The following is a 13,599-nucleotide window of genomic DNA, read 5'->3' on the forward strand; positions in this document are numbered from 1 at the left end:
TAGCGGCAAGGCCCTGGGCTTTTTAAAATCTCATGAGTGTCACTGATAAATATTTTATATATTTTGCTTATTCATTACAGATTACTGAATAAATAATAAAACAACATGTTTACAGCCTGCAAGTAAATATTACTTGTATTACTATTTAGTTTTGAAAATAAACATATGGTATAGAATTATCCACCGTGTTTCTTTCCATTCGTTTCATCAGCAGCTATCGATAAGTTATCGGCTGTGATCCAGTGGTGTGGGTATTGTTTTCATTTATTTTCAACAGCACACGTGCAACCAGAAATATAATAACAAATAAAAATGCTGCGAAAACAAGCCAGACAGCGAAGGGAATACCTGTACAATAAAGCGCTCACTGAGCGCCTCAAGTCCAAACAAAAAATCCAGGAGACCGTTGTGAAAAGCATTAATGAAAACAAAGCAATTGGCTCCAAAAATGTGAAGAAAAGTCTCACCGCCTACAAGTCGCTGAAATACGCGGATGAGGGTAAATATCAATATAACATTTATTAAATAATGTTTAAATAGTTTCAAGACAGTGCAATTATGCTGTTAGATGATAGCGCAATTATGCTGTTAGATGAATCTGCAATACAGATGTTTTCGTTTGAAAGCTAAAATCCCAAGAGCTTACAAAGGTAGCATTCGTGTTTCCCAAATAACCAGTCGAGATTTTATCGGTAGTTAAGAACTAACAATTACAATTAGTAAATAGTAATTTTCTATGCGTGTTTAGAAGGCAGACAGCGACACCACATATTAAATTTTGATTTTAGTGCAATTATACGCGTGTGTCCTGAGATTTGAGAAGATAAAACCGTCTTTTTTTGAAAAGGATCCTTCTTTAACTATAAAACGTTGTATAGATGTTAAATGGCGTTATTAACAAAGATTTTTGTATAACGTTGAATCTCAAATTTGGTGTATTAAATAGAATTATTATAAAAGCATTTGCACTAAAAAAGGATCTATGTATTTCAGGTGTCGATGACCGCACTGTCAATGATGAGTATCACTATGCCGGATGCGAGGATCCGAAAATAATGCTGACCACCTCGCACAACCCTTCGTCGAGATTGAAAATGTTCATGAAGGAACTGCGGCTGATTATCCCAAATGCGCAGCAGATGAACAGAGGAAACTACCAGCTGACTACACTAATGCACGCCTGTCGTGCCAATAATGTAACCGATTTCCTAATTGTCCATGAGCATCGTGGCATCCCGGACAGCCTTGTGGTCTGTCATCTTCCGTACGGGCCAACTGCCTTCTTCAACATATCCGATGTGGTTATGCGACATGATATACCCGACATTGGACACATGAGCGAGCAGAAGCCACACTTAATTTTTAATAACTTTAAAACGCCCATTGGCCTGAGAACTGTTAAGATACTCAAACACTTGTTCCCAGTGCCCAAGGAGAACTCCCAAAGAGTTATGTCTTTCCTAAACCACAATGACTCGATTATATTCAGACATCATCAGTACAAATATGTGAACAAGGAGTTGGAGCTTACCGAAGTGGGCCCCAGATTCTCACTGAAGCTGTACCAAATTAAGCTCGGCACTTTGGAGAACATCAAGGCAGCTGACACGGAATGGATTAACCGACCTTATATGAATACCTCGCAGAAGAGGCTCATATTTTCTAACGATCCGGGCATAATAAATAAGGACACCGAGGCTTAGATTTAGAGATACCGAACGATTTAACAGAAATAAATTTGTTTTACTTTTATAATGTAACTATTTCTTTTATTTTTATGTGGCTATTACTATTCAAAACTACCTTACATAAAGAATGCACTAAAAATATATTTGAGCAAATAATCAAAGGCTGCAAAAGAAAAACGGCCAATTATCGGAAGACCGACCTTTGAAAGAACATTCGAACAGTAGTCGTGAACATTTGGCGATGACCGTTTGACTCTTCAAGTTATGAGTCCCAGAATCAGTTTAAGGAGACACCAAAAGATGCTGCAGAACATGGGTATTTCAAATCTGGGTCACGCCCCCTTTTGCCTCTTCAGGTCACGAATTTCTGTGGCAGGCGAACCCAACAGATGCGCCAAGCCACTTCTACGAAAAAGTGGAGTTATTTTCTCCCGCCTACGCCAATATATTTACACTTTTGAAAAGAATTTGTTTCGAATGGTTCCTTCGTGCGAACCAATTACCTTTTGGACTATACATTGTATAGGGAATACTTATAGGAATGCATAATTTAAGAGCACTTAAAAGGTAGCCAATTTGCTAACTTTTTCGTATGTCCTTCTAATATTAACTTCTTTAAAGGGCTTACACTGATCGATCGTAATAGTTTTGGGTAATTAATGAACACAAAGTGTTCATTGTCTGCGACTCGGACAGACGATTGGCAGGGATCCGCATCCGCTGTTCCATATCAGTTAGTTAGATCAAAGGCTAACACGATCTAATAAGGTGTAAAACACCTGACAACACCAGCCATATAATTAAATGTGTTTATACTAATTCCGTCTATCATTTAGCAGCTGTCCGATGCTAATGATGGAACGCATTCGCCTAAATAGCCTGCCTGCCTGCCTGCCTGTACAGGCTGTTGGATCTGGCACCCATTACTGGCCATGCCGATGATCAGCAGGCCGCATGGAGCATGGAAACCCGTCCATTTCGTTCGACTTCGCTCCGTTTGGACTTGGACCACATACAACTTGATACCATTGCCGTGAAACAATGCAGGGGATGGGATGAGCACTCGGGCACACAAGCAAACCCAAAACCAAAACCCACGGATTCACATGGCAGAGACGGGAATTGTGTGTGTGCCTTTTTACCTTTCTGCCGATCGCCCTTTTCTAACACCTTTCCTGTGGTTCGATCTTAAACACAGGCGTGCCGCTGCGTTGTCGGCGAGTAAAAAGTGAACAAATGAGTGCCGCTCGATTATTTAAAGCCAATATCTCTAATTACGGTTCTGACACATCGCACAGCAGTTTCCATTTTTAATTTATGGCTTTCATTTAATGTAAACTACTTCTTGGCCCATTGTTACGCTTTGTCGGACAGGTGGTGCATTGGCCGCCCAACGTCGGATATTAAATAAAATATGACTGCCTGTTTCACACTCATATTTGTAAACGCTTCTCAATAAATAAGTAAACAAGGGCTTATTCCCTTATAATTGATCAGTCTTTTGACTGCGGCATAAGCGCATTAAAGTGGAAAGGAATTGGCGATAAGCATTAAACTCCCATGGAGTTCCTTATTTGCCCTTAAAAACATTCACATATATGGTTGTTTTATATACTCTCGAATTATGTATATTTAAGAAAATATTTGAACCACACTAAATTGGATTTAATTCATAGAGAAAACATTTATAATCTTTATCGCTTTAGATTTATCCCTTAGCTTTTCATAATCATTATAATTCAAATTGTAAATAATTTAATTATTGATTTTTGAAATATTTATTTAAAAGATTATTCTTACCTTCCATTTTTCTTATTTCGAAAGCAACATTAATCTCGAAGAAAACTTAGCTTGATGGGTGATTCCAAATATTAGACGAAAAATTAATTTAAATTCGCTATTAGACACGCAAGGCAAATTATCCAAGTAACTTATTAACAAAATGATTAGTTCCACCCATCAATATTAACAACAAAGTTTTAATTCTGCAAATGATTATTGTTATTTCTTTGAGTTTATGGACTAATGATTGTTTTTCTTATAAAACGATTAATGATAAATAAGGCCCACCTAGGCGACCAAAATATTGAGTCATTTAAATAATTGTCTTTGGTGAAATTCGCAACATAAACTTGCAACAAAACGGCTTGAAGTCCATTATCAAAATCGCGTTGCAGCTGGCGAAATGGATTTCGAAAGAGCAATTTTTGACAGCAATGCGAATAAAAATAGATTTTGAATTTGGGCCGGGGGTTATTTTGTTATTTTGTGTTTATTTTCATTGGTTTCCGTTTCGGTGGTATTCAGCCACGAATGGATAATGGTAACAACTGTTAACCGTTTGCCGCATCGAATGGATTTAAAGCGTGACTTTCTGTTTGTCGGATGTCCTGATTATTACGCATTTACAAGGCAAATGTCAAGCCCGCTGGGTGGGTATACAAGAGTATTGGGTATGCTGGGTGCACTGGGTACCCAGGGTATGCTGGGCGAGTAAATGATTTGAAAAGATTTATGGTCGCGGGTTAAATACCTTGACCATCCCTCTGCCAACAGAATTCACGTAATGCCTTGTAATTGTTGGGCGTGAAATTTGTTGTGATTGTATCTGTTGTTCGTTCCATCGGATTTGTGTGTTGTGTGTACGCATTCCCATTTGATTGAGCAAACCTCGGCGGCTATAATTTCATTAAAAATATGGTTCTGGGTAAAATGTAAATTTATGTTTCGCTTTCGTCATGCTAGCGCATTGTGAATGCGGCTATTCATGTTTCGGCAAATGGTTTTTAAATAAATTTTGAATATAATTCACGCCTAAATTGAATAGCTTGGGTGTTGCTGAATGAAATTAGGACAAAATGTCCTGGCTGATGGGAAAAGCTGCTTGTTCTCATGCAAACACAACCAGGAGAATTACTCGATTTAATTTATTATTGTAAATTAAACACATTTACATGATTCACACAAGGTTGTACGCAACAAAAAGAATTCGTCTTCTGAAAATAACAATAGTTTAACTAATAAAGAATTACAGGTTTTTAGTTCGAGTGCCACAACTAGCTATTAGAATAATATTTGTTTCTGGGATATACATATATACATTTATTTATAAGAAAAAACGACATATTATCTAATATTATATTTAAAGTAGTTCATACAGCAAACCTCTACTTTAATGCTCGTATAAATTATTTTTAAAAGCGGTGCGATAATCTATACCAATATTCGTATTTGATTTTAAACATCAATACGATGTAATTCTTATGATCCTATATGGTCATAGAATGGGATCCTTAATATATGTCCTTATTATGAGTTTAATGATTTCTTAGGATTATATGTTGTTTCTGGACTTCTAATAATAATGAGAGTGTAAAGAAGAACATTCTACGAATATTCCTTTTAGGCAAACAGGAATGTTTTAATTGCTTGGTTATTATGTTATATGTGTTATTAAGCGTTGGTAATTCCCTTGTAAACTGGACCATTGGGATTAACTTAAAGTTTGTTCCAAGGCTAATTCCAAAATGCAGCGGAAATGGATCAATTTATCTTTCTTCACTCTAAGTTACTATGAAGCAGTTATCAATGGATTTATTGTCCATTTATTAGCGATTAACGCCGACAAAGATATTTGAGTTAAGAAGATTGCCATCTGGTTAAAATCCTTTCATCATGCTGATTTAGCCATCAAATTATATTTCTCTGAAACTGAAATGGTTTATTTTGTAGACATTTATAATAATATTCCATTATATTATTCATATATTATTATTCATATTCATATTTAAAGAATTGAACTAGAAAAGTTGTAAAAAGAGAATGCTCTTATATAAAAATATGTGCAATTTTACTCGCCGGCGATGAACTTTAATATGAACAAAAATAGCAATGGTGGACACTCCATGATTATTATTATTTTAATACAAATGGCCGCTTGGCTCAATTAATACACGAGCAATAATAAAGCTATTAGGTGGGGAAATGCTGGCATTATGTACATTTCTAATTATATAAATTATGTAAGCACATATTTATATGTGATCTGCTTGTGGAACTGCGATAATTTGCGGCAACTTGATTATTTATAGCGTGTAATTTAACGGGCTGATTGAATTTCTGTAGATATTCAAAACTCGTTAATGGTTAATCAAAAGTGCTACCGTGGCCATATTCATATGTCCACTTAAATTAAAATACACAATTTCATTACAGTGCGCACCAGGCCACGCCCACCCCCGACCACTGTACTCCAGCGATGGCCAATCGCGTCCTAGGTTTCCCATTTGTATAGACAAGCGGCTGAGCGAGATGGAGCGATAGCGTCGGCGTAGTGCCATCCCGCTTTGCCGCCACATGGCTCTCACCCCATTCTCCACTCGGAGTTCCATGCCACATACCACATACTACATCCCATACCCATGTCCATGTCCAAGTCCAAGGCGATTCTCTCTCTGCGGGCCATATCGCTGTTAACCTTCGCTCGCCGAGCACCTAATTATCGCTATGAACGGCACAATTATGGCCCAATGCGATTGTTGTTTATAAACAGATAAATAAATTCATAATTAACTAGGGCGTGCGTTGTTGGAAATATATTTTTTTCACATTTTATTATCCATTTTTAAAGATATTAATTGGCATGGGTGTGCTATTCTGGGTTTTTTGAAATTATTACAAATATATGGAACACTTTCTATCTAACAATAAATGAAGATAGTTATAATAATAGTATTATGTGTACTTTATGCTAATTTCTGAGCCCATCTTCGCTATTCCTCAGAACTGGCAACAAAAAGCAGGCCAATAGTTCATGTGATTAAAATTCAATTATACCACTGAGCAGCTATTTGCCACTGCTTAACTACTCATTTGCCTTCGTGTTAGTCAGATATCATTAATTTACACTTGGTGAAGAACAGGAAGAATGCAGACTCATTAATAGCTAATGCGATTTAATACACCCATCCGCGGGATTGCGATTTGCTGCTCTATCGGGCGCACTATTAAAGACAATTATCCATCCTAGTGTTAAATCGAGTCTCGCCAAATCGCGCTGCTGCCCCATCAGCCCCATGAGCTCCATAATCCACTGATGGCCCATACCCATGCCCATACCCATACCCATACTGATGCCCACACCGAAACACAGAAAACACTAAATACAAAACACAAAATACCAAATACAAAATACAGGCCCAAACCCACACGTTCGCTGAATGCGGTGGCAATGTGCTTTGGCTTTTACGTTCTGTGGAATCATGGCCGAGTCGCAAGCAGGCAAATTAACTAACAAGATTATGAAAACGTAAAATCAGTAAATCGGTAAAGTGGTTGTAATTTTCTTTTTCAACACCTCTCTCGCATTGGGCCGTTAGCCAGTCGCGGCCTGGCCAGAGTCCCAGTCCCATACCCATACCCACTTCCAGTCCCAGTCCCAGCCATGGCCAGAACCAGCTGCCGGGGCGGCTGCTCTTTTGTCCGGAGCAGCAGCAGCAGCAGCAGGAGCAGCACCAGCGCTGAGGCAGCGGCAGCGGTAATACCAAAGGCAAAGCTAAATAAAACCGACGAGATACTCCCCTCGTACACGGCGAGAAATCGTGTGCGCTTTCATTGAAGTGCATGCAAGAAAGCTTTTGAAAATTTATTCCTATGTTAATAACTTCAATTACAAACAGCGGCTAGTTGCATGCAGAAAAAGCTTACTTTTTACAACATCTTATTTATGGTACTGGTAGTAATAAACTTAAGCAATAAAACAGTCAAAAGTTTAACTAGCACAATAATAGATTTGTATTTGATTTATTATTATAATGGATTTCTGATTTGGGAAAGCCTAACCACCAATCTTTTAGATGAACCTTGCACGTGAAGTCCGAATTATATGATCCCCATATAAGGAAGGTATAAATAATAAATAAATAATTCGAAAAAAGAAAATCCTTTAAAAAGTTCTGACCTTTATCAGTATAGCAATCAATATGTTATAGGCCTCATAGCATAAGTATTTAGATAGCAGGACTCATACCTTTATTAAGAATATATGATGCAGCACTCGTAGATCTAAGGGATTGTCGAACTCATTCGCTCGTTTAAACTTCGAATAGGGGTATGGGTTTTTCGGCCAGTGTACCGCCTAGCCGCAACCACCGGCGGGTCAGGGATAGGGGTGGTGCAGGGGCAGGAGCTCTCCGCTGGAGCGGCGCAGTGCGGTCTGGTCAGACTGGTTTATTCGTTTAGTAAATCTCAGACTCTTTGCTTTGGCTCTCCTCGCCGCTTTGAAGTTTCGCCGTGGCGGAGGGATGATGCATGTTCGCATCGCGGTGATTGGGAGAGAGCACGGGGGCAATGATGTGAGTGATTATATTTTGATTGCATTGCTCACTGTGGTTGGTTGTACGTACGGACCGCGGAGGACTGCAGACCTGGACGACTGCAAAACTGGAGGACTGCAGAACTGCAGAACTGCAGAGCTGGAGAACTGGGGACGGCATTGCTCACTTAGTACAATAACCGGCACGTCGTCTGCCAGTCTGCTGAAACAGTAATTTTTTGTGTGCCGTGTTCTTCGTTTGTTGTCGTTTGTTTTGTTCCCGCTCTATCGCTATCTTCGCCCCAAGTTCGCCCCAAGTCCGCTCCAGCTTTATAGCCCACCACCACCATCACCACCGCCGCTCACGTATTCGCATTCAGCTTTTGATGGTAATTTGCCAGGCAGGCGGAGGGCGGCAGTTGGAGGGCGGCAGGGCGCACAGTCGGATGGGGAAACCTCAGTGAGAGTGCTTTTCCTTCCAGAGTGCCAGTGCCAGTGCCAGTGGCAGAGCAGAGCTGAGCTGCTCCAGTGGTAGTGGTGGTGGCGAAGCCAGTGTCGTCGCCGGAGCTTATAACGAGCGTAGTTCTTGCGCAGAGTTTATTGCCGACAGTTGGCGCGATCTTGTTTGCCGTCGCTTCTTGTCGCTATCTCGTCCATATCACACATCGCCATGCCGCATCGCCACCGTGCCCCAAATGGATGTTCCTCGCTAGCAAATCCACTAGCTGCTCCCGCTTATGTTCCTGCGACGGCACGCGGCATTGCTCCTCATTGCGCCGCATGCGTTTAGGATATTCATACGTTTGACGGACGAAAATAATACGAGTGATTAGCAAGTGCTTGAGTGCATTCATAAATCAAGTTAGCCTGCAAATATGTAACACTGTGATGTGCGGAACAAATTGAGCCGAAAACATTGTGTAATAATGCCCCGGCCCTCGCGAGAATCCTACGGCGAACAGAAGCCCCCCTATTCGTACATTTCGCTAACGGCCATGGCCATCTGGAGTTCGCCGGAGAAAATGTTGCCGCTCAGCGATATCTACAAGTTTATCACGGACCGATTTCCGTACTACCGCAAGAACACCCAGCGCTGGCAAAATTCGCTGAGGCACAATCTCAGCTTCAACGATTGCTTCATCAAGGTGCCCCGACGGCCGGATAGACCCGGCAAGGGAGCCTACTGGGCACTGCATCCGCAGGCCTTTGATATGTTCGAAAACGGCAGCCTGCTCCGGCGGAGGAAGCGCTTCAAGCTGCACAAGAACGACAAGGATCTGCTCAACGAGGAGCTGACTGCCCTGGCGAACCTCAATAGATTCTTCTTTACCACCCGTAACGGAGGCAGTGCAGCGCACATGTCGCCGCTGGATATGAACAATGCGGCCGCCATGAGACTGGATCCACTGCCCAGGAGCACGGCGCACATGCCAAACTCCCTGGGTCCAGGTGTGCCACTGCCGCACGTAATGCCCGCCTCCATGTCCGGTGCGGATCACACGAATCTGGCGGACATGGGACTGACCAATCTGCCCGCGCTAACCAGTTCCGAGATCGAGGGACCGCTGAGCCTGCGACCCAAGCGATCCTTCACGATAGAGAGCCTGATCACGCCCGACAAGCCGGAACATCCGTCGGAGGACGAGGACGACGAGGATGACCGCGTCGATATCGATGTGGTCGAGTGCAGCGGTATCAGCCGCTATCCCACAACGCCCGCCGCCTCCGAGGAGTATATGTCCGCCAGCCGATCGAGCCGAACGGAGGATCCCCTGCCGCCGATGCACACGATCAACGCCGGTGCCCACGTGCCGTTTCTGCACTATGCCACGGGTGCCAATGTGGCCGGACTGCCAGCGTCGGGAATACCCAATAGCCCCACCACCTACGAGCTGGCCATCTCGCATCCGCTCTTCATGATGGCGGCGCCCATTGCCAACATGCACAACATATACTACAATAATGTTACCCTCGTCGCTCCGGCGCAGCAATATCGGAGCCCCGAGGTGCAGAATAGAATAGACAACGATATGCGTACGATATAGATAAGTGGCAACAAGCAGGGTAGTAACGAAACACACCTATGTACTATATAGCATTATTTATGAACGATATATGTATATGTATATTTATGTATGTATATCCATCCAAACGTAGTTCCTTTTGTATTAAGATTAATTGTAATAGGACCAAAACATATGGTATACATTCATAGGCGTAGAAAGGCTTGTAAATACAATTTTATTAGCTTGTATCACATATCCGTATTAGTAAATTATTTATTTTATTTTTATCGAACCTAGTGCATAGATCGATCCTTTTGTGAAGAATATAAACATTTAAACAACTTAAAGAAGTGTTTAGAAAAATCGAGCGGAAACAGTGAAATGTAGTGAACGTAAGTAAAGTTTAGTTATCTAGCTTTTTTTTCAACTTTAAGATCTTCACCCAGCTTTATAAATGAAATCCAGTCTATATACATTTTTAGCCCCAAAAAGTATTTCAGTTATGGCTTCGAGTTTGTTTGACTTATTCAATTATAATCACATTAAAACGATTTTATATTTTATAAAAGCGGTTCTTAATTGAATTCTAGAATATCACAATTTTTTTTATTAAATTTCGAAAATCGTGTCTTTTCAAACAGGCTTAAGCTTCTTTGGTTAAATCTGTAGTTTTTCACAAAAGCCATTGAGATTATAAATATTTTGGAAATATTCCAAATCTTTAGAAAGTTTTTAGCAATGTCCTTATTCAAAAAACGGGGTTCTTCTTGTTACAAAAGTAAGTGTTATATATTTTTCTGTCTTTTAAAAAGGAAGTAACATCATTTAAGATTTGGTTATATTTTAATCGAAACATAAAACGAAATTTTTCTGAGAAATGCTTTTTATCCCGCTTGTCCCTTAACTTTTACTAACTTTAAAACTTTTATAACTTTTTATTAACTTTTTTTTTAATAATGTGTTTGGAACGATCTAATTTAGCAAGTGATCCGTGATATCAAGATTTCCTTTTTAGCCTCTAAGAACCAGCAGATCCCCTAATTCTCAAAAAAATATCATTACTATTGCCTTTTTCGCCTTGTGATAATTTTGTGGAACGCGTCGGTCCTTCCTTTCTTGTTGAAATAAACACATGTCTGCATTTAACAAGCAGGACGCGTGAAATTTAAAACACTTTCAGGTTATTAACATGAAGGCAGCAATAATAATGAGGAGCGCAGGGAACGAGGCTAATGAATACAACAGCTGAGTTATTTGGCCATAAATACACACATGCACATAATCGCTTCGAGCCGTTTAGCGTTTCTTAGCCTCCTTATTAGCCATCCTTCTAGTCCTTCTCTTTCGCTCGCCACTCATATTCTTAGCAAAAACAAACCAGCAATTAATGATTTAAAGAAGTGAATAGCGAACAATTTTTTACTATTTAAAAAATGTATTAACTATTCTTCAACATGTGATTTTCCAATATGGATCTTATGAAAGAACTGAAAATGGTATAGTAAAATATATTAGGGATTGGAGCACAAATTCCATTCATACGAAACATTTTATTAATAATCGAGTAATCCAGGTTTTGAGTTTCTTCTTAGATTACGATCCTGTAACTTGAGAACTACGGAAATTTGATTATGTCGCTGCCAATTTGCTCAATTTAAATGCGGTTTCTTATGGTGCCTTTTTGCATTTTGTACAAATTAACACATTTACAAGAAACTTGTTTTACTTGCGTGACACAAGTTTAAGGCTTAGCGAATAATAAGTACATATTTACATGAATTAGTTAAGCGAGACCCTAAGTAATCAAACAATTTTCGATGCTCGATTACCATGCGTGCACCAAATCAAATTACTAATGGGAAATTAGCCTAAAATAAGGTAAGCTTATATAAATGATTGGCAACAAAAGTTTTGGGTCCAGATTATTTTATCTATCTATCTAAGAAACATAGGAAATATAAAACTACATATTGTTTCCACAAAAGGTTAATACGCTAGTCTGATATAGTTAGCTTTTAAATTTTTAACAATTCTCTTTCAAGAGGAAGAAGACCCGCCTTTTGCAAGTGGTGCAAAATCTTCATATATGATATCACGTTCCATTAAACAAAAACTAAATCTTTATGGTGGTACCGGGCCGTCGGATGACGGCAACCAGCGGTTTGCCCGATTTAATTATATTTGCTTAAGTCAAATTAGTGGAGTCGGAGTATTAGCGGCAACATGAAAGTAGTCCAATTTTTACTTTCAACTCCAGCTGCGAGAAGAATTATGCTGTAATAATTAGTTACAAGCCCAACAATATGCTTTAGTGTAATAAATGGCTTCTTGGTTCTGTCATTACTATTTACCTAAATATTTACCGTGAAATTAAAAATATTTGGGGTCTTTCAATAAGCAATGGCCATTAAGCACTGAGCCATATTAAGATTTCAGTTAATAAATAATATTCAACGGAAATTCAACTTCACTTCAAACATAACGAGGTATTGTTGCTGTCGATCCATTAAATATATTACTATTTTTTTTTAGACAGCCACATAGAAATTATTGTTATGCCAACAATTGTTCTGTAAATAATTAAAAGAACACAGTTAAATAATTCATTTCTTCATGAATTTTCTAATGACTTTTGCTTTCTCATTTACGTTTTAAAGTTGTTAAAAGAGTACAATATAGTTGTACCAATCCAAAACGAAAATAAATTTTTCAATTTAGACGCCATAAGGTAGGCAACAAATTTTTAACAAAGAGGAACAGTTGTAATAGAGCCGGAAACAGAGCTTTCAGAAAATATTATTAATTTTTTTTTGTTAACGAAATTAATTTATTGACTATTGACTAGCATACGATTATTCTTCTATTTTATTTTTATCCTAATATTTTTAACTATTCTTTTATCTAAGTTGTTATTTACAAAGATTATATGATTAAGAGGATAAAGGATATTGAAGTAATATTTGGAAGATTTTAATTATTAAGATTTGATTTATGTCAATTTCCGGTCAGTCAGGTCTTGAGGTTGGTGAGAAAATATTAAACTCTATATTAGTTTTAAAATGTTTTTAAGATGCAGTAACCTATTTAAGTTGTAAAACTAAATAGTAAATGAGTGTATAGCCCATGCAGTAAAAAGTTTTTGATCAAATGACAACTATAATTATAAATACCGATTTAAATATCGTTCTAATCAAAAACATCAAAGATAGGTAGTAATGCAATAGAAATAAGATTTATTCGAGTGTTTCACTAAGATTGACAACTGAGATTAAGAACTGCGTAGAAACTGTTGATACTACTTAAGAAAATATATACTTTATATGGGCGCAAATGTTTCCTTTCCGGCGTTGCACACTTCTGACTGAATAGTGAATATACCCTCTGCTAGGTTATAACAAGAATGTTATTTTAATAGTTTACTTAACTATTTTTATTGATTTCTTTCTACAATAGAGATTGTCTATGATTTCAGATGGTGGCGATGCAATAGCAACTGATCTTCCATCGGTTGTTTACTTTATGGCGTGCCAAAAGCTGTGCCCATAATCCTTTGTAGTTTGGAGCCAAAAGAGTTTCATTTGCATAATCGCTG

General features: G+C 38.8%; 2 protein-coding genes across 3 annotated transcripts, besides 1 other annotated feature; both read left to right on the forward strand.

The window, feature by feature from the left end:
* The first annotated feature begins 252 nt into the window (after positions 1 to 252).
* Positions 253 to 1,758, forward strand: CG11920 (uncharacterized protein). Its single transcript, NM_143078.3, has 2 exons — positions 253 to 499; positions 994 to 1,758. The coding sequence occupies exons 1-2, from the start codon at positions 313 to 315 to the stop codon at positions 1,701 to 1,703; spliced, it is 897 nt and encodes a 298-aa protein (NP_651335.2). The 5' UTR covers positions 253 to 312; the 3' UTR covers positions 1,704 to 1,758.
* Positions 1,759 to 8,059: 6,301 nt separating this feature from the next.
* Positions 8,060 to 10,254, forward strand: fd96Ca (forkhead domain 96Ca). 2 transcript variants are annotated; one of them, NM_001300587.1, is made up of 1 exon: positions 8,060 to 10,254. In NM_001300587.1, exon 1 carries the CDS (start codon positions 8,928 to 8,930, stop codon positions 10,044 to 10,046), a length of 1,119 nt encoding a protein of 372 aa, NP_001287516.1. In that variant the 5' UTR covers positions 8,060 to 8,927; the 3' UTR covers positions 10,047 to 10,254. The 2 variants fall into 2 exon arrangements, with proteins under 2 accessions (NP_001287516.1, NP_524495.1); NM_079771.2 differs by having other exon boundaries at positions 8,553 to 10,254.
* Positions 10,255 to 12,816: 2,562 nt separating this feature from the next.
* Positions 12,817 to 13,035: a mobile genetic element.
* Positions 13,036 to 13,599: the final 564 nt, after the last annotated feature.

Source organism: Drosophila melanogaster, chromosome 3R (assembly GCF_000001215.4).
Source record: "Drosophila melanogaster chromosome 3R".
Taxonomy (NCBI): domain Eukaryota; kingdom Metazoa; phylum Arthropoda; class Insecta; order Diptera; family Drosophilidae; genus Drosophila; species Drosophila melanogaster.

Coding starts and splice junctions, on each gene's coding strand:
- fd96Ca (NM_001300587.1), top strand. CDS start 8,928: ATGCCCCGGCCCTCGCGAGAATCCTACGGCGAACAGAAGCCCCCCTAT.
- CG11920 (NM_143078.3), top strand. CDS start 313: ATGCTGCGAAAACAAGCCAGACAGCGAAGGGAATACCTGTACAATAAA. Junction 500..993: donor GCTGAAATACGCGGATGAGG/GTAAATATCAAT, acceptor TATGTATTTCAG/GTGTCGATGACCGCACTGTC.